At 45.3% G+C, this 25883-nt stretch overlaps 1 protein-coding gene across 3 annotated transcripts; it reads right to left on the reverse strand.

Moving 5' to 3' along the window:
- Positions 1-3098: 3098 nt before the first annotated feature.
- Positions 3099-25550, reverse strand: LOC146355713 (uncharacterized). 3 transcript variants are annotated; one of them, XM_084830750.1, is made up of 3 exons: positions 25430-25549; positions 12002-12128; positions 3099-10472 (listed from the first exon to the last, which is right to left on the reverse strand). In XM_084830750.1, exons 2-3 carry the CDS (start codon positions 12126-12128, stop codon positions 8464-8466), a joined length of 2136 nt encoding a protein of 711 aa, XP_084686876.1. In that variant the 5' UTR covers positions 25430-25549; the 3' UTR covers positions 3099-8463. The 3 variants fall into 3 exon arrangements, with proteins under 3 accessions (XP_084686876.1, XP_084686879.1, XP_084686877.1); XM_084830753.1 differs by having other exon boundaries at positions 25406-25530; XM_084830751.1 differs by having other exon boundaries at positions 12023-25550.
- Positions 25551-25883: the final 333 nt, after the last annotated feature.

Here is a 25883-nt window from a genome sequence, read left to right on the forward strand (position 1 = left end):
TGCGTGTTTGTATGCGTGCGGCTGTGTACGTGTGATGTAGAATCCTAGAATCATAGAACAGTGGGGTTGGAAGGGGCCTTCGAGGCCAACCCCCGGCTCAATGCAGGGATCCAGTTCAGAGCATCTCTTACAGTCAGGAAGTTTTTCCTGATGTTCAGCCGGAATCTGGCTTCCTGTCACTTGAGCCCATTATTCCGTGCCTGCACTCTGGGATGATCGAGAAGAGATGCTGGCCTTCCTCCCTGTGACAGCCTTTCAAGTACTTGAAGAGCGCTATCATATCTCCTCTCAGCGTTCTCTTCTCAAGGCTAAACATGCCCAGTTCTTTCAGTCTCTCATAGGGCTTTGTTTCCAGTCCCCTGATTATCTTCATTGCCCTCCTCTGAACCCTCTCCAGTTTGTCTGCATCCCTCTTAAAGTGTGGTGCCCAGAACTGGACACAGTACTCCAGATGAGGCCTAACCAGTGCTGAGTAGAGGGGAACTAGTAATTCCCGGGATTTGGAAGCTATGCTTCTATTAATGCAGCCCAAAATAGCATTTGCCTTTTTCGCAGCCACATCACATTGTTGGCTCATATTCAGCCTGTGATCTACAATAATTCCAAGATCCTTCTCGCTTGTAGTGTTGTTGAGCCACGTTTCCCCATTTGCCTTTTATTTATTTATTTGCCTTTCTTCTAAATTAAATAGCCTAAACATCGAAGCCTTTCCTTACAGAGTAGTGATTGCACCCCACTCAATCACTCCACTGTGATTGGAGACCGCTAGGTTAAAGGTTCAGCCCTATTGGCAACTAGATCTCACTGGTCAAGGCTCAATTCCCTCCTCCCAACTCCTCCTCTCCATGTCCCTAATGTTGAGGTCATTGTTACATTTCCCAGACAGGCTGTCTGGGCTTCAGAATCATCCGATCTGAAGTGATTAAGACCAATCTGACCCACTTTGGACCAATCCGGACCCACTTCGGATCTGGACCGATTTGTTCCGAATCACCCTGCTTTGGTTTGGAATTTGGATCCTGATCCAAAGTAGTGCACAGCTCTACTTAATCCAAGCCTGCTTCTTCCCTCTGAGCTCAGTAGCCTTGCTGTTGTTACTAGGAGGCCTTAGGATTCATTCATGCACCAGCCTTTTAAAATAGAGGGGATACCGCCACCTTTCCTTCCACAGTCTGCTCATTGTTTTTTCATCTCTCCCCTACTTTTCTGCTCTTACATGCCCACTGTTGGGAGCTTGCTTGCAATGAAATTTTGAAGAGGGAGAAGGAAGGGAAGAAAAAGCTCCATGTGAAATACTGGTATTTCACACAGCATCTGATTTCACTGCCCCAAACTGGAAACTTTGGATTCTGCAGAAGTTTAGTAGCTTCAGTACAGCAAGGGATCCAATCAGCCTCCACAAACTTCTTTCTCCCCCTCCACTTTAATTTCTCCTACATAGCTGTAGGACTCAAATTATAACCCTTCAAGGACAAGGTTAGGACTATGTGGCATCATGATCGAGAAACTGCTGGGGCTTTTAAATAGGTTCTACAGTTTTAAAAAAGCTAGAAAAAGCTCTTAGCCACCTCACATAAAGTGAATTTAAGTATGTGCAATCTTCACAAACCCTCCACAGCCTCCTAAATTCCTCTGAAGGAGGAGGAAAGGAGCCCCTTGGCTTAGGGAATTCTCTCTACCCCTCACCCCACACACACACGTTTCCAATCACCAGTCTTCTTTTATTCTTTCCTCCCTCCCCTATCCTTTTCTTTCTTTCTCTTCTTTATTCCACCCAGAGTGTATCTTAGGGAATTCTTAAAGAGAATTCTCTTCCGTGGCAAGAGAAGTTCTAAACTGTATTGGACTTTATACAAACAGACAAGAGGGTTGTTTTTTCCCATCCTCACTGAAGCCTTTGAGAAAAGTGGGTTCACGTGGTTGCAGAGAAACACATCTAGGCTGTTTTGTTTGCCAGTCGCCATTATCCAGCGACAGAAAGGGCTGCAGCTCAGTGGCAGAGCAGCTGCGTGGCACGCAGAAGGTCCCAGGTTCAATCCCCGGCAGCTCCAGGTAGCCTTAGGAATGAATCCTGCCTGAAACCCTGGAGAGCTGCTGCTGCCAGTCAGTGTCCACAGTACTGGGCTAGATGGACCCAGGGTCTGACTCAGCACAAGGCAGCTTCCTGTGTTCCTCTGAACAGAAAGCTTTAATAAAAATAGGAGTTTGGGGTTTGTTTTTTAAGTGGAGGAGAGATAAATACTGCTCATTTATACAAGCCTATGTATTGACTCAGAAGCCCTACTATGTTTAATGAGGCTTACCTTCAGGAAAGTGTGCATAGGATTCCAGCACACGTTATTTTGCAGGGAGGTTTGCGCCTTGATGTTCTGCATGTTTACTCAGAAATAAGTCCTGAGTTGTGAGCATGGGACTGCAGGCTTAATACAGTGCCTACCCAATTCCATCTAATGAATTGACTGCCCTTTCAGCTCAAGTCCTATGCATGTTTTGTCATTTGTGTTTTTTTCATTTTGCATGAACTCTAGCTCCAGTGGTGAGAGAAAGGCACTTAGTACATGCTCAGGGTTTCTCCATAACTTAGCCCTACTTTTGAAAAGACTCAATGGCTGAATCCTGGTGAAGTCTTGGCACAAATGAAGTTATGGGAAGGAAGATACGAGAGCTTGTGCGTAACAAGGAGGAGGTAGAGGAGAGTTGCACAAAACAAGACATCTGTTTTTATGAAGAGTTGCTGGAGGATGGTAGGATGAGGAAGGATGAAAGAACTGGGCATGTTTAGCCTTGAGAAGATTGAGGGGAGATATGATAGCGCTCTTCAAGTGCTTGAAAGGCTGTCACAGAGAGGAAGGCCAGGATCTCTTCTCAATCATCCCAGAGTGCAGGACAGGGAATAATGAGCTCAAGTGACAGGAAGCCAGATTCCGGCTGAACATCAGGAAAAACCTCCTGACTGTTAGAGCAATACGACAATGGAACCAATTCCCTAGGGAGGTGGTGGGCTCTCCCACACTGGAGGCATTCAAGATGAGGCTGGACAGCCATCTGTCAGGGATGCTCTGACTTGGATTCCTGCATTAAGCAGGGGGTTGGACTCGATGGCCTTGTAGGCCCCTTCCAACCCTACTTTTCTATGATTCTATGATGGTGCATGGAGGGGGAAAGTGTTCAGTGGTGAAAGATATAGATATTAGAGGTGCACTTATATATGCACATGCAAATTTGTGTTCTGAGCCTGTGCCCCAGATCTTTTAAGAACCTGGCAATGCCCCTATGGTCACCAGTTTGGATAGCTTTAAAAGGGGGATAGGCAAGTTCCTGGAGGAAAATGCTATCATGATGGCTATATGCTACCTCCAGTACCAAAGGCAGCAAGCCTCTGTACACCAGTTGCTGGGGCACATGGGTGGGAGGGTGCTGTTGTGCTTATGTCCTGCTTGTGGGTTCCCGGTCAACAGTTGGTTGGCCACTGTGTGAACAGAATGCTGGACTAGATGGACTCTTGGTCTAATCCAGCATGGCGCTTCTTATGTTCTTAAACTCACTTTTGAGTACTGGAATAAAGGAGCAGTGGTAGCTATTATGGATTTAAAAATTAACCTTTTATTAACCTATTATCACCCCAATTCTGGATATAACGGAGGGAGGAAGTGTTGTGTAGTGGTTAGTGTGTTGGAGTTTGACAAGGAAGACCAGGGTTCAAATCCCAATTCAGCCACAAAGCTCACTTGGTGATTTTATACTAGTTATTAGCTCTCAGGCTAGCCTACCTCACAGGGTTGTTGTGAGGATAAAAGTAACTGGGGCATATACACTGCCCCAAATTCTAAATAAGAAGGCTTTAATACAAATAAAGTATTTGTACAGCACCATCAGTATATGTGGAACCTTAATGTTTTTTAGGCAAAAAGGGAAGATCCCTGAGGCCATGGAGCATACCATAGAAATAAGGGGAGGATATGGGAAAACACAGTGACGTATGCTTAAAATATTGTTACTGTGTGAAATAAGGATTAGGGGAATATGACCAGCAAAAGGAGCTTGGAGAAGGGGGAGAGATAGAGATGGTGCCACATACAAGTTTATGGGTGTAATACAGCTGGCCAACCTCACAGGGTTGTTGTAAGGATTTCTGAGATAATGCATGTGAAGCACTGTGAAAACTCTTGCAATGGTTCCCAAGTCTCCAGATGTCGCTGGACTCCAACTCCCATCATCCCCCACCAGCACAGCCAACAATCAGGGATGACAGGGAGTTGTAGTCCAACTACAGCCAGGGACCCAACATTGGGAATCACTGCTTGTCTAAAGTGCTATATAAAAGCTATGGTATTAGAATTATAGAAATACACAGGAGAAATCTTTAGCAGTGTTTGTCTAAACCAAGTTTAATAAAAACCGTCAATAGAAAAAAAAACCCTCTTAATGCTCTACATTACAGATCAGCCCACAGAATCCAGACTACATTGTTTCACCAAAGCTGCTCTCTGCATCTTGGAAGACAATGTATTTTAATACAACTCTAGACAGGTTTAGATTAAGGAATTAATAAATGCAAAAAGAACATATACTACAAAAGAAATGAATGCAGCAGGCATCCTGATGTCCTTGAAGTGCTGTAGTACGGATAGAAGGGTCATGCAAGAATATGGAAAAATATGCATTAAAATGCCATTGGCCACACCCAGAATTTCCCCAACCTCCAAAACATTTAGCAGTTCTATAAACTGTTTAGCTACTGTAGTGTCTGTGGTTTGATAGAACGCAGTATGTATGTATGTAATATAAATGAATCTGCAGCAATAAAAGTAAAAGATTTGCAAGCATGCTTGTGGATATGGTTGTAAAATGAAGATTGCATATTGCTTTGTTTGCCCATTGAATATTGTATTAAGGCTACTTAACACTGAGATACTAAATATGGGTGGAAACCTACTAATTCCCTTTGCTGACAGATTAGGGTGGGGTGTGATAGTCTCCCACACACCCTAACCTGCTCTGGGAGACCATCTGGAACAGTGTTCTTGGACTGTACCTCTTCAGAGGGCAGAAGGAAGATTGCCTGGGCGTATGTTTCCCCCATGAAAAATTCCTTGTTGTTCAGTCGTTAAGTCGTGTCCGACTCTTCATGACCCCATATAGCATGCCAGGCCTTCCTGTCCTCCGCTCTCTCCCGGAGGAAAAATTCCTTGCATGTACAGAATTAGCATACCATGTAAATGGTAGGACATAATTATTCTTATCTCCCTGACATCTAGTTTTTTGTTCACAGGAAGCTTTTAAATCTGGAATAGCGTTTAACCACATGATCTACAGGCCTTAACTGCTACAGTCCAAGAACAGTGTTACCATTTCATCTAATGCCACAATTGGAGACCTGTGGCCCCTCCAGATGTTGCTGGACTACAACTACAACCTTATCTGACCACCAGCCAGGCTGGGTGGGGCTGCTGGGAGCTGGAATCAACAACATTTGGAGGGCCACAGGTTCCCGCATCCCTCATCTCCTGGAAGAATTTGCAAGGGAGTGAAAGGAAAATGCTTTCTCCATTTTCTTATTAAAGCTAAACATACCTAGATTAATTTAGATATAATCACTAACACCTTCTCTCATTCTGAAGGCAGAGCATCCCACAATGCAGTTCCAGAAATAAGCTGAGAACTATCCACACATGTTCAGTCTAGAGGTTTAGCAATCCCATTTCATCCTATATGAATATTCTAATTGCTAGAGTTAGGTATGGAATCAGTGGACTTGTGTGCATTTAATGTTGTTGGGTTGCGGCTACCTTTTAAGGCAGCCTTCCTCAGCCTGGTACCCTTCAGATGTGTTGGCCTACAACTCCCAGCATGCCCCAGCCAGCCATGCTGGCTGGAGCATGCTGGGAATTGTAATCCCACACATCTGGTGGGCACCAAGTTGGAAAAGGCTGTTGTTAGGCATCTCAGAATGGACCTTCCTGGCAAGTGGCAAGGTCTGAGCCCCAACAGATGCTTTTGTAATGGCTGGAGAATGATGGGAGTTATAGTCCAACATATCTGGAGGGTTAGACACATTCTTGGAGGATCAGACTGTCAATGGCTACTAGTCCTGATGGCTTTGTACTACCTCAGTGTGCCTATGTACACCAGTTGCTGGGGAACATGGGTGGGAAGGTGCTGCTGCACTCGTGTCCTGCTTGTGGGTTCCTGTGAGCAGCTGGTTGGCCACTGTGTGAACAGAAAGCTGGACTAGATGGACCCAGGTCTGATCCAGCAGGGCTCTTCTTATGTTCTTATGAGGATAGCAGACTGGGGAAGGCTGCTATAACCGCCCCCACTCCCTCGAATATGGGTCCTCTGCTGGCTGGTGAAATGTGACCTGCAAGTGAAGAGCTTCTCACGGCCCAAGGCTTAAACTGTCAAGTACATTATACCAATGTGAGTTCTTTCATAAGGCCCTGGGCTTGGATGGAAAATTTTTGATAGCCCTTTCCACAGGTTGAGCAATAGTGGAGGCCCGGTTTATATAAAATGCAGAGGAAGTGTAAAAACTGTTCCTGGACAATGCCACTTCAGACTGCAGATGGGGGAATGCATAGCCATGAAAACAATCCCTGCACATAAAAAACAAACATATCAGGGAGAAAGCTGGCCTAGAACTTTATGTGCAGGGAGTTTTTGTTTTATGAATGGAAGAGCAACCATATGGCCCCACTCTGGTAATTCTAAGTAGTGCAAGTGTATTGTTTTGCCTGGTTTTGTTTCCCTGACCATTTGTATTACCAGCTACCCCTAGCTATTTCAATGAGATATTTTGGTTCACTGCTGTTTTATTGATTGGTTTTATGGTATTTTATCATGATCTTATCTTGTGAGACACTCTGGGATTTTGTTCAAAATAAAAAGCGGTATAGAAATTATCTGGAATAAAATAAATATGTCTAGGAACAGTTTTACCACCTCATGTGTTATTTGTGTGAACTAGAGCCATAATTCCTCCTGCACATGTATTACACGTCTAACAAGAACTGATGTATGACTAGAGATGTAAAATCTCTGGAAATTTTGAGGCCATGGAAAAAAACTGATTTCCCCCAATTTTTTTCAGAAAAATGGGAAATTTTGAAAAAACTGAAAAAAAGGAATACTTTTTTAGTGGTCTTTACAGATCTCAAGTCACTTTGTTGCTTTAAGACAGCCTTTCCCAACCTGATGCCCTCCAGATATTTTGGACTTCAGCTCCAATCAGCCTCAGGCTGCATGGCCAATGGTCAGGAATGCTGGGCACTATAGTCCAAAACATCTAGAGGGCACCAGGTTAGGGAGGGCAGCTTTAGGAACATAGAGCAGCCTTTCTGTTCCTGAAGTTATTTTATGTATGACTTAATTTGCTCATAAAATTATAATTATATTTTAAAACTTTTAAAAGTAAACTCAATAAATTTGTAATTATTGTCTGATGAGATCAGAACTACATTAGGGGCGCAATCCTATAGCCGGTAGACAGTGTCTAGATGGCCATACAATTTTTTGGTTTCTGCGAACTGAGCTCGGAGCCAGGGCTCCAAGCTCAGTGGCTCCGAGCTCAGTTCCCAGAATCCGGTGTCCCCACCCCTGCCACCTCGAGGTCAGCACAGTTCATCCTCAGCTCCACACTCCTAAGAGCAGTGCCGAGTGGGTGAAAAGGGGGCGTTCCCAGGGACAGGGAGGGGACCATGGAAGCATTGTTACAACGCTTCCTATGCCCCGTCTGGCCTCCCTGACACTGCTCCGATGCGCCCCAGCTAGACAGCTGAAATCGGCTGTCTAGCCGCAACTGCAGGGCAGCTGGAGTGCCGAGGAGAGGATCCCCTCCATGCTCAGCCTGCCCTGCAATGGATAGTTGGTCTCCTCCGAGTTCAGAGGCAGCCAACTATCCCCATAGGATTGCGCTCTAAATGACTGCTACATGTAGCATCAGAAACACAGGACTCTATAGAACAAAGCCCAAGCTGTCAAGAATGCATAATGGTTTCTCTACTCATATGTTGGGAAACTGAACATAAATGTCTATCAGTAAAATATACTTAAGATCAATAATTTTAATAAGGAATGAAAGAAATAACTATGCTGGGAATCTTACAGAGAGGATTAAAAATAGTTTCCCCCATGGCTTCATTATTTCCAGACATTTTACATCTCTAGTCTTTCTATAAAAGTATTCTCATTACATAGTTTTTAGAAATCATTTTGGGGGGAGTAAAGGCTGGGTAACAATATATAAATACTTTGCCTTAAATTCTAAAAGAAAATATTTCATAATCTAAAGCTGTTCAATGTTTCCAATTTTTTGGAAAAAAACAACCAAAAATGGTCCTTGGGAATAAACAGTTTCCCCCCCGAATTTTTCAGGGGGGGGGGGTTCCGGGCCTTCACAACTCTATGTACGACCAAAAGTTTTCCCCTCACAGGGTTTTTCTCCTGGAGAAGTTCTTTTGACGTCTAATCCTGTATACCATGTCGCTGAACATTCATAAGGTTTGCCTCTTGAACTAATCCTCCAGTCTGCAACATGGTACGAGCTACTGCAGAAGCTCCTGTGACAGACTGTATGTCCATATGATTTCCCTCCGGTATAGATTCATTCAGGTTTAAGAGCACTGGATCCTGAATCAAAGCTTCTCCCTCAATCTGAGCATGAGGCCTCAATGCGGCGTGGATTCTCCCGTGCCGAACGAGGTGCGACCTTCGATTGAAGCTTTTCCCACAGTCGGGGCAGCAATACGGCTTTTCTCCTGTGTGAATCCTTTTGTGCCTAATGAAATGTGATCTCCAGCTGAAGCTCTTTCCGCACTCAGAACAATTAAAGACTTTCTCTTCTCTCTGGGCTGCTGCGTCGGTGAGAAGGAGCGAGGCATCGCCATCGCAGCTTTCGTTGCTGTCTCGGCACTTGTGCGATAGTGCTCCCTCAAGCTTTGCCTCGTTCACGCCGTCAATAAAGAACGAGCCATGGCCGTAGCTCGTTTTGCCAGCACCGTTAAAGGGCTGGTCCCCTGCAAGGATCCCTTCTTGCAGATTCACACCTGTAATCAGGAGTGAGCAGTGACTGTAGCTTGTTTCACCATTGGGCCATTCGTACAGCTGGCCTCCTAAATGTGTTTGCTCATGGGGATTCACGCCTGCAATGAGGAGGGAGCTGTGATTGTAGGCTTTTTCACTATTGGAGCATTTATAGTGACGACCCTCTGCATAGATCCCCTCAGGTGGATTCATACCTGCAATGAGGAGTGAGCTGTTGTTATAGCTGGCTTGGCCATCCGTCCATTCGCACAGCTGTCCTCCCAGATGGGTCGCCTCGTGCGTGTTGAGGTGCGATCTCCGATTGAAGCACTTTCCACAGACAGAGCACTTATAGGGCTTCTCTCCTGTGTGGATTCTCTCGTGCCTGAGGAGTTCTGAGGTCTGGCTAAAACTTTTCCCACAATCTGTACAGGAGTAGGGTTTCTCTCCCGTGTGGATTCTCTCGTGTCGCATCAGCTTCGATGACTGGTTGAAGCTTTTCCCACAGCTGAAGCATGTATACGATTTGGCTCCTCGGTGGGCTATTTCATGCCGGATCAGGTTGGATCTAATGCTAAAGATTCTCCCGCATTCTGCGCATTCATGAAGTTCCTTTTCCGTGTGGGTTCTCTGGTGCCTATTCAGTTTCGACTTTTCTATGAAGCTTTTCCCACACTTTGAGCATTTGTACGGTCTCTCCCCCGTATGGGTCCTTTTATGTGTAACGAGGTGAGACTTCCAGTTGAAACTCTCCCCACAAATGGGGCATACAAAGGGTGTTTCTCCTGTGTGGAGCCTTTTATGCGCGAGAAGGGATGAACTCTGAGTGAAGCTTTTCCCACAGTCTGTACAAGAATAGGGTTTCTCTCCTGTATGGATATTCTCATGTCTAATCAGGGTTGAGGCATGGCTGAAGCTTTTCCCACAGTCTGAGCATTTATAAGGTCTCTCTCCTGTATGGGTAATCCCATGCCTAATGAGGTCGGATCTAAAGCTAAAGCTTTTCCCGCAATCGACGCATTTATACGGTTTCTCTCCTGAATGGGTCCTCTGATGCCTGTTGCGGTTTGACCTTTCGGTGAAGCTTTTCCCACAATGCACACATTTGTATGGCTTCTCGCCTGTGTGGATCCTTTTATGTGCCAGAAGGTTTGAGGCCTGAGTGAAAGTCTTCCCACACTCGTTGCATGTCCTTGGGCCTTGAGATTTGCGGATCCGCTTTCGGGCTGTGCCTTTGCCAAGATCCTGGAGACTCTCCGTGTTACCCATTCTCTTTGCTAGATGGTTTTCCAAGTTCCTCTCTGGCCTGTGGTGATTCAGAGCTGTTCCTCCTTTCTCAAGACCTTGGGAAACAATTTCTCCTGGTAATCCCAGTGACATCCCAGTTTGTTGGTCTTGCTCAGATCTTTGCATCTGAAGATCTTCCTTGTTCTCGTTAGCCTGTCCATTACCTGTTGGAAGAAAGCAAAGAATAATGACATAAGGAATCTCATCTACAGGATGGGGTGGGTGAGAAAAGGACGCCTTTAGGTAGGTAGGTTTCTCTCTTCCCTTGACCCGTTTCTGCAAAACTTTAATGTTTACCCAGAAATGAGCCAGGAGGAGACAGACAGACACACACACACACACACACACACACACATTATACACACACACACACACACACACACACATACGTGCCCTCTAGTTCACTCATGCTTATGCCATAAACCTGTTTATCTTTAAGCTGCCACAAGATTCTGCAGTTCCTTTTCCATATGGATTCTCTGGCAACTGTAAAAATCTCCACTTTGCCATCAACCTCACTGGGTGATCTTTGAACCCCCCTCTCTCTCCTAGCCTAATCTATGTCACAGGATTGCTGTGAGGAGAAAGTGGGGTTGGAGAGCCATATATCAGCTGCCCTGAGCTACTTGGAGGAAGGGCAGGATAAATATGTAATTAACTGAGGCTGCACCAGGGCGGCGTGCAGGGGCAGGACCTAGGAGCAAGGCAGAGAAAAGCAGCAAGCCAGGTCTCCTCCTTGCTCAGACCTGAGAGTTAAGTCTGAATCAGGAGCTTATATAGGGGTGGGTTCCTATCACATGACCTGTTCTGGCCTATTGATTTTGAGCCTTCTTTGCTGGCCTGGCTTATTAACCTATAGTTCCCTTATTTGGCCAGTTTGGTAGTGATAGGATGAACCCCCCTGTCTCATGTTTAGGAACATCTAAAGGCTTGGGCCCTGAAGGGGTTCTGGAATGTTATTTTATTAATTTTAAAATGTTGAACAATCAACCCTACTCCCAATATTTTGAGGCCACTACCAGTCAGAGTAAACAAGACTGGGCTGATTCAGAATAAGGCAGCATCACATTTTATACGCTCATATAACTTTGCCTCTCATGGCTCTAGGCACATTTGTTTTTCCTCTCAACCAAACTAGCTTTTCACTTCCCTCACAGAAGTTGGTCAACATTCTGTCGTTAACACCTTGCAATCCTGTGACTTGGCTTGTTTTCCAAAGGAGAACTGGCTGCTATAATGAGCCATATTTCATATCCTGCGTTTTAAGCAAGAGAAGATGCCACTGATAGAGTTATCTAACCATCAGAGTGTCTTGCGCCATGTATATACCACATTTGAGCTTTTCGTTTGTTGTGGAAGTACCGTAAAAATGTTGAAGCCCTCACGAGTGAGTGGGGCCCGAGCATGTTTATAAATATATAAAAGAAATACAGAAGGGTGAAGTTTAGTGCACATGCATCTAGGGAAAAAAATAAGGATTTCTGAAACACATTGGGCCTATAAGAGTTCCTCCCTCTTTTTTCCATCCCATTTTTGTTGGTGGCTTTTTCACACATGCATTTCACACGTTGGCTACAAAAGGATCGGCATTCACAGTCTGAACACTGGAAATAGAAGGAATGATACATGTACATATGAGTTAAAAAAGCAATGTTCTGAAACCTCAAAACTTCTACAGAAAAGGGCTCTTTACCAAGAAAGGCCACATTCCCACCATTCTCCTGCATAACACTCTTGTACAGGGTTCTCTGATCTGGATCCAGCAATGGCCCTTGATCATCTGGGAAATACACAGAAACCTCCTTGAAGTTCACTGGCATCTGAAAGAGAAAATCACCATCCAGTCAATCTTAGTCACTGCCCTTCATTTTCAGCCAGCTTCACTTGCAAGGTTAAGACTTGGCCCAGCCCACACGAGCATCATTTTGCAGAAGTAGCTAAGCACGTAGAGAGGCGCCCATCTGTCTGGGTGTCTGCTAGCAAGCATCACTCACATGGCTGGCCTAGCATATTCAGTGGGACCTAGACAAAAGGGCTTAAGATCAGATCTACATATGGATCCACACTCAGAGAGTGAGTTTGCTATTAGTATATAGGATAATGCTTTAGATGCAGCAGTAGCAGGCACTTCTTTTTCAATTTATGCTCTCCAAATCAGATAAATCCAACAAAAACCAGCAACAGCAACGAAGTGAACACAGGCTGCAAACCTTGAAATCTCTGTAGCTATTGGTTAAAAGAGTTCTGTCTTCATTTGTTGAAATGAGTCCGGTGCCAGCTCCGGGTTTCTGAGGGCCGTTAGGCAAGACACCCTCAATGGGAATGAGTTGAGCTTCTTGCCAGTTGCTACCGCTTCTCACTCTCTTTCTCATCATCACTGCTTGTGAGACACTTGCTTGCATGACAGGCTGAGAGCCAGCAAGCCAGGAGGCCGTGGCATCTGCTGCTCTTCCTTCTCATCACCAGCGTTGTCGGGACCAGAGCAGGAGGCAGGGGAATAACCAAGTTGCCATGGTGAAGGGGAGGAGCAACTCCAGGGGGCTCTTGGCAGTGGGCCCCTGCTGGGGTGTGGGCCCTCAGCAGGTGCCCAACCATGCCTATCCTTGACGCCGGTTCTGCAACTCCACTCCCACCAGGCTTTGTTGGTGCAAGGGAGGCAGTGTGCCGCTGGAAATAGTCTGAATGAGCTTTGCCTTGAGAAAGGGGAGCCTTTTTTTTCCCTCCTGTCAAGGGCTGCATTCCCTCTGGCGTAATCTACTGGAGGCCACATGCTCCGATAGCATGTGGTCGTGGCCAGAGCCAAAAGTGGTCAGGGCCAGGATTGGCCCTACCATTAGGCAGAGTGAGGCAGCCACCTCCCTTCTCTCTCTCCTCATCTCCCTTCCCTTTCTTCCTCCCCATCCATCAGACTCCCAGGGGAAGGATAGACTGCTCTCGCCAGAGGTCTGAACTGATTGTTTACAAAGGGTTTTTGGAATTAGGCCAAGGGCTAAAGCCTACTCAGAAATAAGCAGGACAAGGCTTCAGCATGTCTACTATGAAGTAAGTAGGGCTGAATCACTCAGCAACACTTTAAAATAGCATTCCAAATACCAAGCCAATGCATGTCTACTCACAAGTGAGCAGCTCTCCTGCCTGCAAAATGCACACTTCAAAATATAGTAGCCTTTAAATACCCTCTTATCTCCCATCAGTGATCTGGGATAAGAGCAAAAAGAAGCTTGAGATGGGGAATCGAGAAGCTTTTCATCTGTGGGCTAAATCATGTTCCCATACAGCCTTCTAAAAACAGTAATGGGACGGGGGGGGGGGGGGCAGGGGAGAACCAAAAACGGTAAAGGGGGCCAGTCCCCCTCTGGCCCCTTGGTAATTCAAGTACTGCTACTCATCCATGAAGCTCATTATTTCTCAGTTTGACCTGGAAATGTACAGATGTTGTTAAATCTGTTCCATCTGTCTTTCACAAATTGTCAGGTTCTTTCATTCCATTGTCCTCCTCATTGATTGAATCAGATTTTTCTCAATTCTCTGCACTTGTATTTGCATTGGAAAGGGCGCACTTGTGCAAAAGTGCACTTCCAAAACGCGCAAATCTCCAGAAAATAAGCAACCCCCCCTGCACATTTTCACGCTTTAGACTGTGGGGGGAAATGCACACTTTCAGTCCGTCTTTTTAAATTTTTTTCTGTTCTTCATATTTTTGTACAACTAAATTTTTAACTAAATTAAGAATAACTGTCCACATGTCCAGGGAATCCACACGATTCACAAAACGCCGGTTCGCTACACAATGTGTGGGTTGGATTCAGAGAAATCTGATCTCATTTTAATCCATTGCAGATTTCTCCGATATCCATAGGCTGACCTACCTCGCAGGTTTGTTGTAAGGATAAAATGCAATGGCTCCAGGTACTGTGCCTCAAGCTTTTTAGAGAAAAGGCAGAATACAACAGTGAAGCAAAAGGGACAGAAGAAAAGATAGAAGAAATCAGGAATAGGCAACCTATGCCCCGCAGATCTTTTGGACTACAGCTCCCATAATCCCTGATCATTGGCCATGCTACCTGGGACTGACTCAAGTTATCATCCAAACATCTGGAGGGCACCAGGTTGTCTACCCCTGAGATAGACAGTTCCAGCTTGATCTCTGCCATTGAACCCAGATGTTCTGGTACCAATTAAGTCCTATTTTCACTGTATGTAGTAACTGCAGCAAGCAATCGTGACTTTCCACAGCATACAGATGCAGGGAAAACCACGCTTGTCCCATCATGTGTGATAGCCCCAACACATGGATTTCACACCAGCTGCTATACAGAAGGAATTTGGTAACATGGGAATAAACCCCACTACACCATTTTAAAAAATCAGCAGGGATTTTAAAAATCAACAGGGATTTTTAAACCCCACTACACCATTTTAAAAAATCAACACCGATTTTTAATATTGCTTGGTAGCCCTATCGAGAACATCTGGGTTAAAATAAATGGAGCAAAGAAAAAAAGGAACATGGTGGTTGGAATCAACTACCAGCCACCCAATTAAGGAGAAGATGGGGATGAAACTTTTGAAAAGCAAATAGCCAATGTTTCAAGGAAGCATGATGTAGTAGTAATGGGGGACTTCAATTTCCCCGATATTTGTTGGAGACAAATTCTGCAAAACACGGCCTCTCCAAGAAATTCCTGACGTGTTGCAGATAACTTCCTCCTACAGAAAGTAGAGGAAGTAACTAAAGTATCGGCTATCCTTGACTTAATCGTAACCAACAGAGCTGACAGTGGGTAAAGTAGCAGTAACAGGAACTCTGGGGGAAAGCAACCATGTTATACTTGAGTTCTTGGTTCTAAAGGAAGCACAAGCTGAGTGTAGCCAAACCCATACCCTGGATTTTAGGAAAGCCGATTTTAATAAATTCAGAACAATGATAAGTAAGGTCCCATGGCAAGCGACTCTAATGAGAAAAGGAGTCCAAGACGGGTGGGAGTTTTTAAAAAAGGAAATTCTAAAGGCACAATTACAAACAATTCCAACAAGAAAAAAAAGGTGGAAGACAACAGAAGAAGCCAATGTAGCTTCACAAAAAGCTTAGGGATGACCTGAAAACAAAACAGGACACATATAGGAAGTGGAAGAAAGGACAAGCAACAAAGGAAGAGTACAGGCAGGGAGCACAGAAAGCAGGGATGGCATCAGGAAGGCTAACGCTGAGAACGAGCTGAGGTTAGCGAGGGAGGCTAAAAGCAACAAAAAGGCTTTCTTCAGATACGTGCATAGTAAAAGACAGAGGAAAGAAATGGTGGTTCAACTATTAAATAAGGATGGCAAAATGATAACAGATGACAAAGAAAAGGCAGAAATGCTCAATTCCTACTTTGACTCAGTCTTCTCCCCAAAGAGAGTCTATGAGCACCCTGGCAAAGGCGAAGTACAGGCTGAAGGGGCAGGATTGCAGCTTGAGATCGATAGGCATATGGTCAAGGAACACCTAATTCCTTTGAATGAGTTCAAATCTCCAGGGCCAGATGAACAGCACCCTAGAGTAATAAAGGAACTGGCAGAAGAGCTCTCAGAACCACTGTCTATTCTCTTTGAGAAATCATGGAGGACGGGGGATATGCCAGATGACTGGAGGAGGGCTAATGTTGTCCCTATCTTCAAAAAGGGTAAAAAGGAGGAACCTGGGAACTACAGACCAGTCAGTCTGACATCAATCCCTGGGAAAATTCTGGAGCAGATGATAAAGCAATCCATCTGGAAGCACCTTGAAAACAATGCAGTGATTTGTCAAAAACAAGTCCTGCCAGACTAATCTAATCTCATTTTTTTATCAGGTAACCTCCTTTGTGGACTGTGGGAATGCTGAGGACATCATATACCTCGACTTGAGCAAAGTTTTCGACAAAGTGCCCCATGATATCCTGATGAGCAAACTAGCTCAAAGTGGGCTAGATGAAACAACGATCTGGTGGATCCACAGTTGGCTACAGAATTGGACTCAAAGAGTGCTTATCAGTGGGATCTTCTCAAACTGGGGAGAGGTAACAAGCGGGGTCCCGCAGGGCTCAGTCCTGGGCCCAGTGCTCTTCAATATTTGTATTAATGACTTGGAGGAGGAGGTGCAGGGGATGCTGATCAAATTTGCAGATGACACAAAATTGGGCGGGATAGCTAATACCTTGGAAGACAGAAACAAAATTCAAAGTGATCTGGATAGACTGGAGTGCTGGGCAGAAAACAACAGAATGAAATTTAATAGGGATAAATACCAAGTTCTGCACCTAGGAAAAAGAAAACAAATGCACAGTTACAAGATGGAGGATACTTGGCTCAACAACACTACAAGAGAAAAGGATCTTGGAATTGTTACAGATCACAGGCTGAATATGAGCCAACAATGTGATGTGGCTGCAAAAAAAGGCAAATGCTATTTTGGGCTGCATTAAGAGAAGTATAGCTTCCAAATCTCGGGAAGTACTAGTTCCCCTCTACTCAGCACTGGTTAGGCCTCATCTGGAGTACTGTGTCCAGTTCTGGGCACCACACTTAAAGAAGGATGAAGACAAGCTGGAGAGGGTTCAGAGGAGGGCAACAAAGATGATCAGGGGACTGGAAACAAAGCCCTATGAGGAGACTGAAAGAACTGGGCATGTTTAGCCTGGAGAATAGAAGACTGAGGGGTGATATGATAGCACTCCTCAAGTAACTGAAAGGTTGTCACAGAGAGGAAGGCCAGGATCTCTTCTCGATCATCCCGGAATGCAGGACACGGAATAATGGGCTCAAGCTACAGGAAGCCAGATTCCGGTGGAACATCAGGAAAAACTTCTTGACTGTTAGAGTAATACGGCAATGGAACCAATGCCCTAGGGAGGTGGTGGGCTCTCCCACACTGGAGGCATTCAAGATGAGGCTGGGCAGCCATCTGTCAGGGATGCTCTGCCTTGGATTCCTGCACTGAGCAGGGCGTTGGACTCGATGGTCTTATAGGCCCCTTCCAACCCTACTATTCTATGATTCTATGAAAATCAACAGAGATTTTTAAACCCCACTACACCATTTTAAAAAATCAACAGGGATTTTTACCATCACATTCAGGATGGATGGAAATAAAAAAACTCAAGTGACAGTTAACTGCTTCTTTCACTCACTCCCGCATAACCCTGTCCATACAGTTCCAAAAAATCCACAGGGAGACCCAAACTGCCAACCATCCCTCCCTCTGCAGTTCTTCCTCCTTGACCCATAAAGAAATACAGAGGCAGCATCTGCCTATTCATCTGTTCCCCCCAATCCACCCCATGGCTGGTTGCTTACACATGGTGTCTTTTGGAATCTTACCCAGTGCTGGAAAGAGAAAGAGAGAGAGATTTTTCTCTCGCTTCAGCATAACATATTCTCTGGATATGCTAGCTGAGGCTCCTCAATTTAGCTGTGCACCCTCCACAAGTCCCTGTCACCGGAGGACCTCAGGCAGGGGTGGCCTGTCCATATAGGTGAACCAGGTGGTCACCTAGAGCGCCACATTATGTGGGGTGCCAAATTCAAGGGAAAAAAATACAAATACAAATTAAAAAAAATTAAATAATGAAGATGTCATTAGTTCAGTTCCTGTACGTGTACAGAGGGAATAGGCTGAGGTGGAGAGCAAGGGACTGACCGGGGATGGTGGGGCTAAGTCAGGCCGCCTTTTGGACCTGGTCATCCCTCAGGTGAGGCAGGATATCCCCCTGTTCCGCTGCTGCTCCCAGTTGGAGGCAGGGAGAGGCTCCCGCGAGAGCAGCCGCTTCCTTTGCTCTCCAAGGTCTGAGCCTAGAGGCTGGTGGCGCCCTGGTGGCCAGGTCGCCCCAAGGACGCAGCCAGGACCCTTCTTCTTCCAGGGCTGTGCTCATCTCCGTTGTTGTTTTTATCAGATCCCTGTGCTGATACAGTGCTTAGTAAAAAGAGGGGGAAAAAAACATTTGGGGCATATTTTATTATAAACGATAATATTTCTGCTTCCGAAGATGCAGGGCGGGGGTTGCCTCTTCACTGCATGGAAAATAGAGGCAAAATGTTTTCCAGTTTACCAAAAACCTCACCCTAAATCTGCCCCCGGGGTTTGGGGCCCCAAGGGTGCCAGTTGCTGGCAGCTATTCTAGGGCAGCCAAACAAAGGCACTCCTCCCATATTAAGAAAGAAAGAAAGAAAGAAAGAAAGAAAGAAAGAAAGAAAGAAAGGAAGGAAGGAAGGATCAGCTTTCGTTCTCTTCCTTTTTCTTCCTCACCCCAAAGTGAGCACTGATCCCACCTTTAATTAAATCCTGGTTCCACCCACTCCTTGCTTGAAATAGCTTCCCTTTGGATGCAAAATAAGTTTTTTTAGGGGGGGAGTGAGGGATTGAAGACTATTTCAGGGATGCGTTGCCCCTCGTAGATGCTTCTCTAGAGGAAGCTCACCCAGGCTTGGCTGAGCAGAAAGGAATCAGGAGGGCAAACTCCTCCCCTTTCCGCTCCCAAAGCAACAGCTAGACAAACAATCTGGTTAGCCACACTGCGATCGATATAACTGCACCAGAGATCTCTTCTTTTTTTTGTTCCCCTTCCCAATTGACTAGCAACCTGCTTCCAGTCTTCATCTCTGAGTCTCATTTAGGAAAAGAAAAAATCAGCTTGAAAAGAGGAAACTGCCTTATACCAGGTCAGATTATCCATCCAGCCCAGTGTTGTGTACTTGAATGACACCAGTTCTCCAGTGTTTATTTATTTATTGCATTTATATCCTGCTTTTTTGCCTCTTGCAAGGAACCCAAGGTGGCTTACATGCCCCCCCCCATTTTTATCCTCACAACAACCCTGTGAGGTAGGTCAGGCTGAGAGTCAGTGACTGGCCCAAATTTACCAAGTGAGCGTCATAGCCAAGTGGGGACTAGAACCATGATCTCTCGAGTCCCGGTCCAACACTCTAACCACTATTCCACACTGGCTCACAGACAGAGAAAGATCTTCCTCATCAACCACCCCCTGCCTGACCCTTTTAGCTAGAGACACTGGGGGTGTACATCTGGGACCTGCTGCATGCAAAACTCTGACACTGAGCTATAGGTATTTATTTTTATTTATTTATTGCATTTATATCCCGCCTTTTTTCCTCTTGCAAGGAACCCAAGGCGGCTTACATTATCCTCCTCTCCGTTTTATCCTTACAACAACAACCCTGTGAGGTGGGTTGGGCTGGGAGTCTGTGACTGGCCCAAAGTCACCCAGGGAGCTTCCATGGCCAAGTGGGGACTAGAACCCGGATCTCCCGGCTCCCAGTCCGTCACTCTCACCACTACACTACACTGGCTCTAGCCTTTATAAAACAGGCTATCTTCATCATTATTACTATATCCCATGTCCATCTAGCTCAGGAGTGGGCAACTTCAGAGGGTCTGGAGGCTGATTTTGCAACCCTGGAACCCATCAAGGGCTGCAACCCCTGCTGAAATCACCAGTGCTGAATTGCTGCTGAAATGGGCTGGGAATGATGGGTGTTACAATCCAACACATCTGGAGGGCACTATGCTGGGTGCCCGACACAGATGACGTACTTCCCACTTTGACAGACTGAACTCAAGTACCGAGCTTTCTGTCAATATACCACCGGGGGGGGGGCAACATGTGGCTCCCCCTTGGCCCCCCCAAATTGGGGTGGGGGCAAAAACCACTATGGAGGCTTGCTAAGGGCAAATTTAACTGTTTTTTCAACTGATCCTTTCTTTGCCGCTGCCACCACCATCGCAACAACAGTGCAGCCCCCACAGGGAAAGGGTGGGGGAATTTGACATGCAGACTGCTTGACCTTGCCCACCCCTAATATATAGCAATTTCCAGCATCACTGATTTCAGGTCATTGAGATGACAGATAGAGACATTTGGCTGGGGAATGCTGGGAGTTGTATGCATATTTAGACTTTTTTTTCTATCTAAACACACATTGGATTGCGCCTGCAATTTGTAAGCCTGACACCAGCCTGTCTTACTTTTTGACGGATGGGAGCTGCTTTAGGAGACAATAGTTATCTGAAAAGTGGGATAAAAATGCTGTAAATAAATAAATAGGGTCCTAGTGTGCTGCACCCAGGAAAATAAAGATGACAGATGCAATGAGCACTTTGATATCCTGATCATTTTACTCATGTTGTTCAGTCATTAAGTCGTGTCCGACTCTTTGTGACCCCATGGACCAGAGAACGCCAGGCCTTCCTGTCCTCCGCTCTCTCCCAGAGTGTGCTCAAGTCCATATTCATTGCATCAGTGATGCTATCTAGCCATCTCATCCTCTGCCATTCCCTTCTCCTTTTGCCTTCAATCTTTCTCAGCATCAGGGTCATTCCCAGCGAGTTTTCTCTTCACATTAGGTGGCCAAAATATTTGAGCTTCAGCTTCAGTATCTGTCCTTCCAATGAGCACTCAGGGTTGATTTCCTTTAGGATTGACTGATTTGACCTCCTTGCAGTCCAGGGGACTCGTAAGAGTCTTCTCCAGCACCACAGTTCGAAAGCATCGATTCTTTGGCGCTCAGCCTTCCTTATAGTCCAGCTCTCATTGCCATGCATTACTACTGGGAAAACCATAGCTTTGATTATACGGACCTTTGTTGGCAAGGTGATGTCTCTGCTTCTTACTATGCTGTCTACGTTTGCCATAGCTTTCCTCCCAAGGAGCAAGCGTCTTTTAATTTCATGGCTACAGTCACCGTCTGTGGTGATCTTGGAGCCCAAGAAAATAAAATCTGTCACTGCTTCCATTTCTTCCCCTTCCATATGCCAGGAAGTGATGGGGCCAGATGCCATGATCTGAGTTTTTTTAATGTTGAGTTTCAAACCAGCTTTTGCACTCTCCACTTTCACTCTCAACAAGAGGCTCTTTAGATCGTCTTTGCTTTCTGCCATTAGGGTGGTATCGTCTGCATATCGGAGGTTGTTGATAATTCTCCCGGCAATCTTAATTCCAACCTCTGATTCATCCAACCCGGCGTTTCTCATGATGTACTCTGCATATAAGTTAAATAAGCAGGGTGACAATATGCAGCCTTGTCATACTCCTTTCCCAATTTTGAACCAATCAGTTGTTCCATGTCTGGTTCTTACTGTTACTTCTTGACCCTCGTATAGGTTTCTCAGGAGACAGGTAAGGTGGTATGGTACTCCAATCTCTTTCAGAATTTGCCACAGTTTGTTGTGATCCACATAATCAAAGGCTTTAACGTAGTCAATGAAGCAGAAATAGAGTTTTTTCTGGAATTCTCTTGCTTTCTCCATGATCCAGCGAATGTTGGCGATTTGATCTCTAGTTCCTCTGCCTCTTCGAAACCCAGCTTGTACTTCCGGTAGTTCTCGGTTCACATGCTGCTGAAGCCTAGCTTGTAGGATTTTGAGCATCACCTTGCTGGCATGTGAAATGAGCGCAATTGTGCGGTAGTTTGAACACTCTTTGGCATTGCTCTTTTTTGGAATTGGAATGTAAACTGACCTTTTCCAGTCTTGTGGCCACTGTTGAGTGTTCCAATTTGTTAGCATATTGAGTGCAGCACTTTAACAGCATCATCTTTTAGGATCTTAAATAGCTCAGCTGGAATACTGTCATCTCCGCTAGCTTTGTTGTTAGTAATGCTTCCTAAGGCCCACTTGACTTCACTCTCGAGGATGTCCGGCTCAAGTTCAGTGACCGCACTATCATGGCTATCAGGGACATTCAGATCTTTCCTGTATAGTTCATCTGTGTATTCTTTCCACCTCTTCTTAATCTCATCTGCTTCTGTTAGGTCCCTGCCTTCTTTGTCCTTTATCATGCTCATCTTTGCACAAAATGTTCCCTTGATATCTTTGATTTTCTTGAAAAGATTTCTATCTAGTCTTTCCCATTCTATTGTTTTCCTTGATTTCTTTGCATTGTTCATTTAAGGCCTTCTTGTCTCTCCTTGCTATTCTCTGGAACTCTGCATTCAGTTGGATATATCTTCCCCTTTCTCCATTGCTTTTCGCTTCCGTTCTTTCCTCAGCTACTTGTAAAGCCTCATCAGACAGCCACTTGGCTTTCTTGCATTTCTTTTTCTTTGGGATGGATTTCGTTGCTGCCTCCTGAACAATGTTATGGACCTCCATCCATAGTTCCTCAGGCACTCTGTCTATCAGGTCTAATCCCTGAAATCTATTCCTCACCTCCACTGAATATTCATAAGGGATATGATGGAAGTCATACCTGAATGTTTTAGTGGTTTTCCCTACGTTCTTCAATTTGAGCCGAAATGTTGCAACAAGAAGCTCATGATCTGAGCCACAGTCAGCTCCAGGTCTTGTTTTCACTGACTGTATAGAGCTTCTCCATCTTTGCCTGCAAAGGACATAATCTGATTTCAATATTGACCATCTGGTGATGTCTATATGTAGAGTCGCCTCTTGTGCTGTTGGAAAAGAGTGTTTGCTATGATCAGTGTGTTCTCTTGGCAAAACTCTATTAGCCTTTGTCCTGCTTCATTTTATACACCAAGGCCATGCTTGCCTGTTATCCCGGTTATTTCTTGACTTCCTACTTTAGCATTCCAATCCCCTATGATGAAAAGGACATCTCTTTTTGGTGTTAGTTCTAGAAGGTGTTGTAGGTCTTCATAGAACCGATCAACCTCAGCTTCTTCGGCCTCAGTGGTTGGGGCATAGACTTGAATTACTGTGATGTTGAATGGTTTGCTTTGGATTCGTACTGAGATCATTCTGTCTTTTTTGAGATTGTACCCCAGTACTGCTTTTCCCACCCTTTTATTGACTATGAGTGCTACTCCATTTCTTCTAAGGGATTCTTGCCCCTAGTAGTAGATATAATGGTCACCTGAATTAAATTCGCCCATGCTTGTCCATTTTAGTTCACTGACTCCCAAGAGGTCAATGTTCAATCTTGCCATCTCATGTTTGACCACATCCAGCTTACCTTGATTCATTGATCTGACATTCCAGGTTCCTAAACAACATTGTTCTTTACAGCATCAGATTTTCTTTTCACCACCAGACACATCCACAGCTGAGTGCCCTTTTGGCTTTGGCCCAGCCGCTTCACTCTTTCTGGCGCTACTTGGAAATACCCTCTACTCTTCCCCAGTAGTATATTGGACACCTTCCGACCTGAGGGGCTCATCTTCCGGCATCATCTCTTTTAGCCTTGCAATACGTTCTATGGGGTTTTCTTGGCAAGAATGCTGGAGTGGGTTGCCATTTCCTTCTCCAATGGACCACATTTTGTCAGAACTCTCCGCCATGACCTGTCCATCTTGGGTGGCCCTGCATGGCATAGCTTATGGCTTCACTGAGTTACGCAAGCCCCGTCGCCACAACAAGGCAGTGATCCATGAAGGGGCATTTTACTCTACCAATATGGTAAGTCCCTGGACTCTCCTCAACACAGAATTTGGCATTATTTTGGATCTGGTGACTTATGCCATCACCTGCAAGCAATATCCTACTGCATTCTACATAGGACCAACAGGCCAGTCTCTATGCAAAGGAAATAATACATAAAAATAACTGTGAAATCAGAAATGGCAATATTCAAAAGTCAGTGGGGGAACACTTCAGCCTCCTGGGACACTCTGTCATTGACCTTAAGGTGGCCACACTTAAACAAAGGCACTTCAAAATAAATCCCAACTTGAAACTAGAATTCATCAAGAGGTTCAACTCCATCTCCTGCATCTTGAAAAGGGACAAAGGCTTAAAAAAAAAAATCACACATGTGTTGATCAGCTCACGAATGCAGGAATACCTGTGATATCACCCAACAACTGTTTTGTGAATGGCGACTGCTAATAAGGTCTGTACTTTGTGTATTTCACTTCTGACCTCACTGTTTACAATCACCACCTCAACAAGTGTAACTTGTAAGTCATGCATTTGATGAAGTGGACAGTGTCCTCGAAAGCTGATTCTAGAATAAATTTGTTATTAAGATGCCACAAGATTCTTGTTCTTTTAGAACACAATCCTACACATGTTTAGACAGAAATAAGTCCTACAATTCCCAGCATTCCCCAGCCAGCCATGGAGTTGTAGAACTTTTTTCTGTCTAAACATGCATAGGATTGTGCCCTTAAAACCCACACACACACCATGATTTTAAAATGTTGCCAAGTTGTGCACCTTAGAACAGGAATGGGAAGAAAGGAGATCTCCGGACTTTGGGACTTTAACTCCTGCTAGCAAGGCCAATGGTCAAGAATGCTGGGAGGTGATGTCCAACACAGCTGGAGATCTACTTTCTGCCCATCCCTGACCTAGATGGATGCTCAGAAAGATGGCTTGCAAATCACGATAACAACACACAAACTATCAGGGCAAGGGAGAGTGGCGAGAGGGATGGTGGGATATGCAGTTGATGGGATATGCAGTTCAATTCCCCTTTAGGAACAAAGTCACCTGACTACAAGACTACATCAGCTTTCCCCATTCTGGGAGTTGTTGGGCATTGTGGTCCACCATATACTGACTGGGGATGCTGGGAGTTGTAGTTAAATACATCTGGAAGGCACCAGGCTGGGAAAGGCAGGGCCACATTGTCCATGAGCCAAAAGTGCTGTAGACGGGGAAGGAATGAAAGGGGAGGTAAAAATTGCGCCGTTAGGTTGGAGCATTAGAGGAGACTTTGTTTCCTTTGCTCCAAATCCATGAGGGAAACAGGAAAGAAACAAACAAGGGAAGAAAGAAAGTGAGGAAAGACGAAACGGGAGAGAAGGAACAGAACAGTCTTGCGCAGAACCGAGAGGATGCCAAGATCCTTAAAACTAAGCAGCTGGTCCCTAGGAATTTAAACCGTTTTTGCTGCTGCTGTTGCAGATCTGGCTCCTAAACCATTTGATCCTGATCCTTTGCAATGGGGGAAAAAAAAAACCCTGGAGGGATTTACCCACCACCAACACCGGCCCTGCTGGGAAGGAGCGATGCGTATTGGGTAATAGGTGCTGGGGCACGGAGAGAGAAAGGAGCAGTCGCGTCCCAGCCTGCTTTAATTGATGCGCTCCTAAAAAGAGTTTCCTGGCCGCCTATAAGCTGCGTGCAAAAATGTTTCTTTACTTCTGGAGAAAGTCCTACCTTGCTTATTGTTACGTAGCCTACCTTCGCAGCGCGGCTCCAGCCAAGCGGGTTCCCTTGCGCGAGATGACGAACGACGATAGGCCAGACTGAGTGAATAAACAGCAACGGGGGGGAGAGAGCGAGGAAAGAGAGAAACTGGGACTTCTATTATGATACAGCGTCGCGCACCACGCTCTTGGCAGGAGCATGCTCAGTCGCAGCCGCCGAAGTTCCTCTTGTGCCCTTCTTTTGCCCACAGTTGCCTTTTGTTGATCTTGCTCACACGTATCCAGAACCCCCCAACCGGGGGGCGGATTTTTAGCACACTCCACCCCACCCCCCGTTTAAAAGAAAATTACACAAAATCATTCCACAACATTCTTGTATTATGTGTGCAACTGTTGTCAAACAGATAAACTGGTTTACAGTACAATCCTTTGTATGTTTACTCAGAAGTAAGTCCCACTATGTTCAGTGCAGAATGGATTACACGAGC

The sequence above is a fragment of the Heloderma suspectum genome, chromosome 2, assembly GCF_057233095.1.
Source record: "Heloderma suspectum isolate Gila_16-S chromosome 2, 16-S_ref, whole genome shotgun sequence".
NCBI lineage: Eukaryota > Metazoa > Chordata > Lepidosauria > Squamata > Helodermatidae > Heloderma > Heloderma suspectum.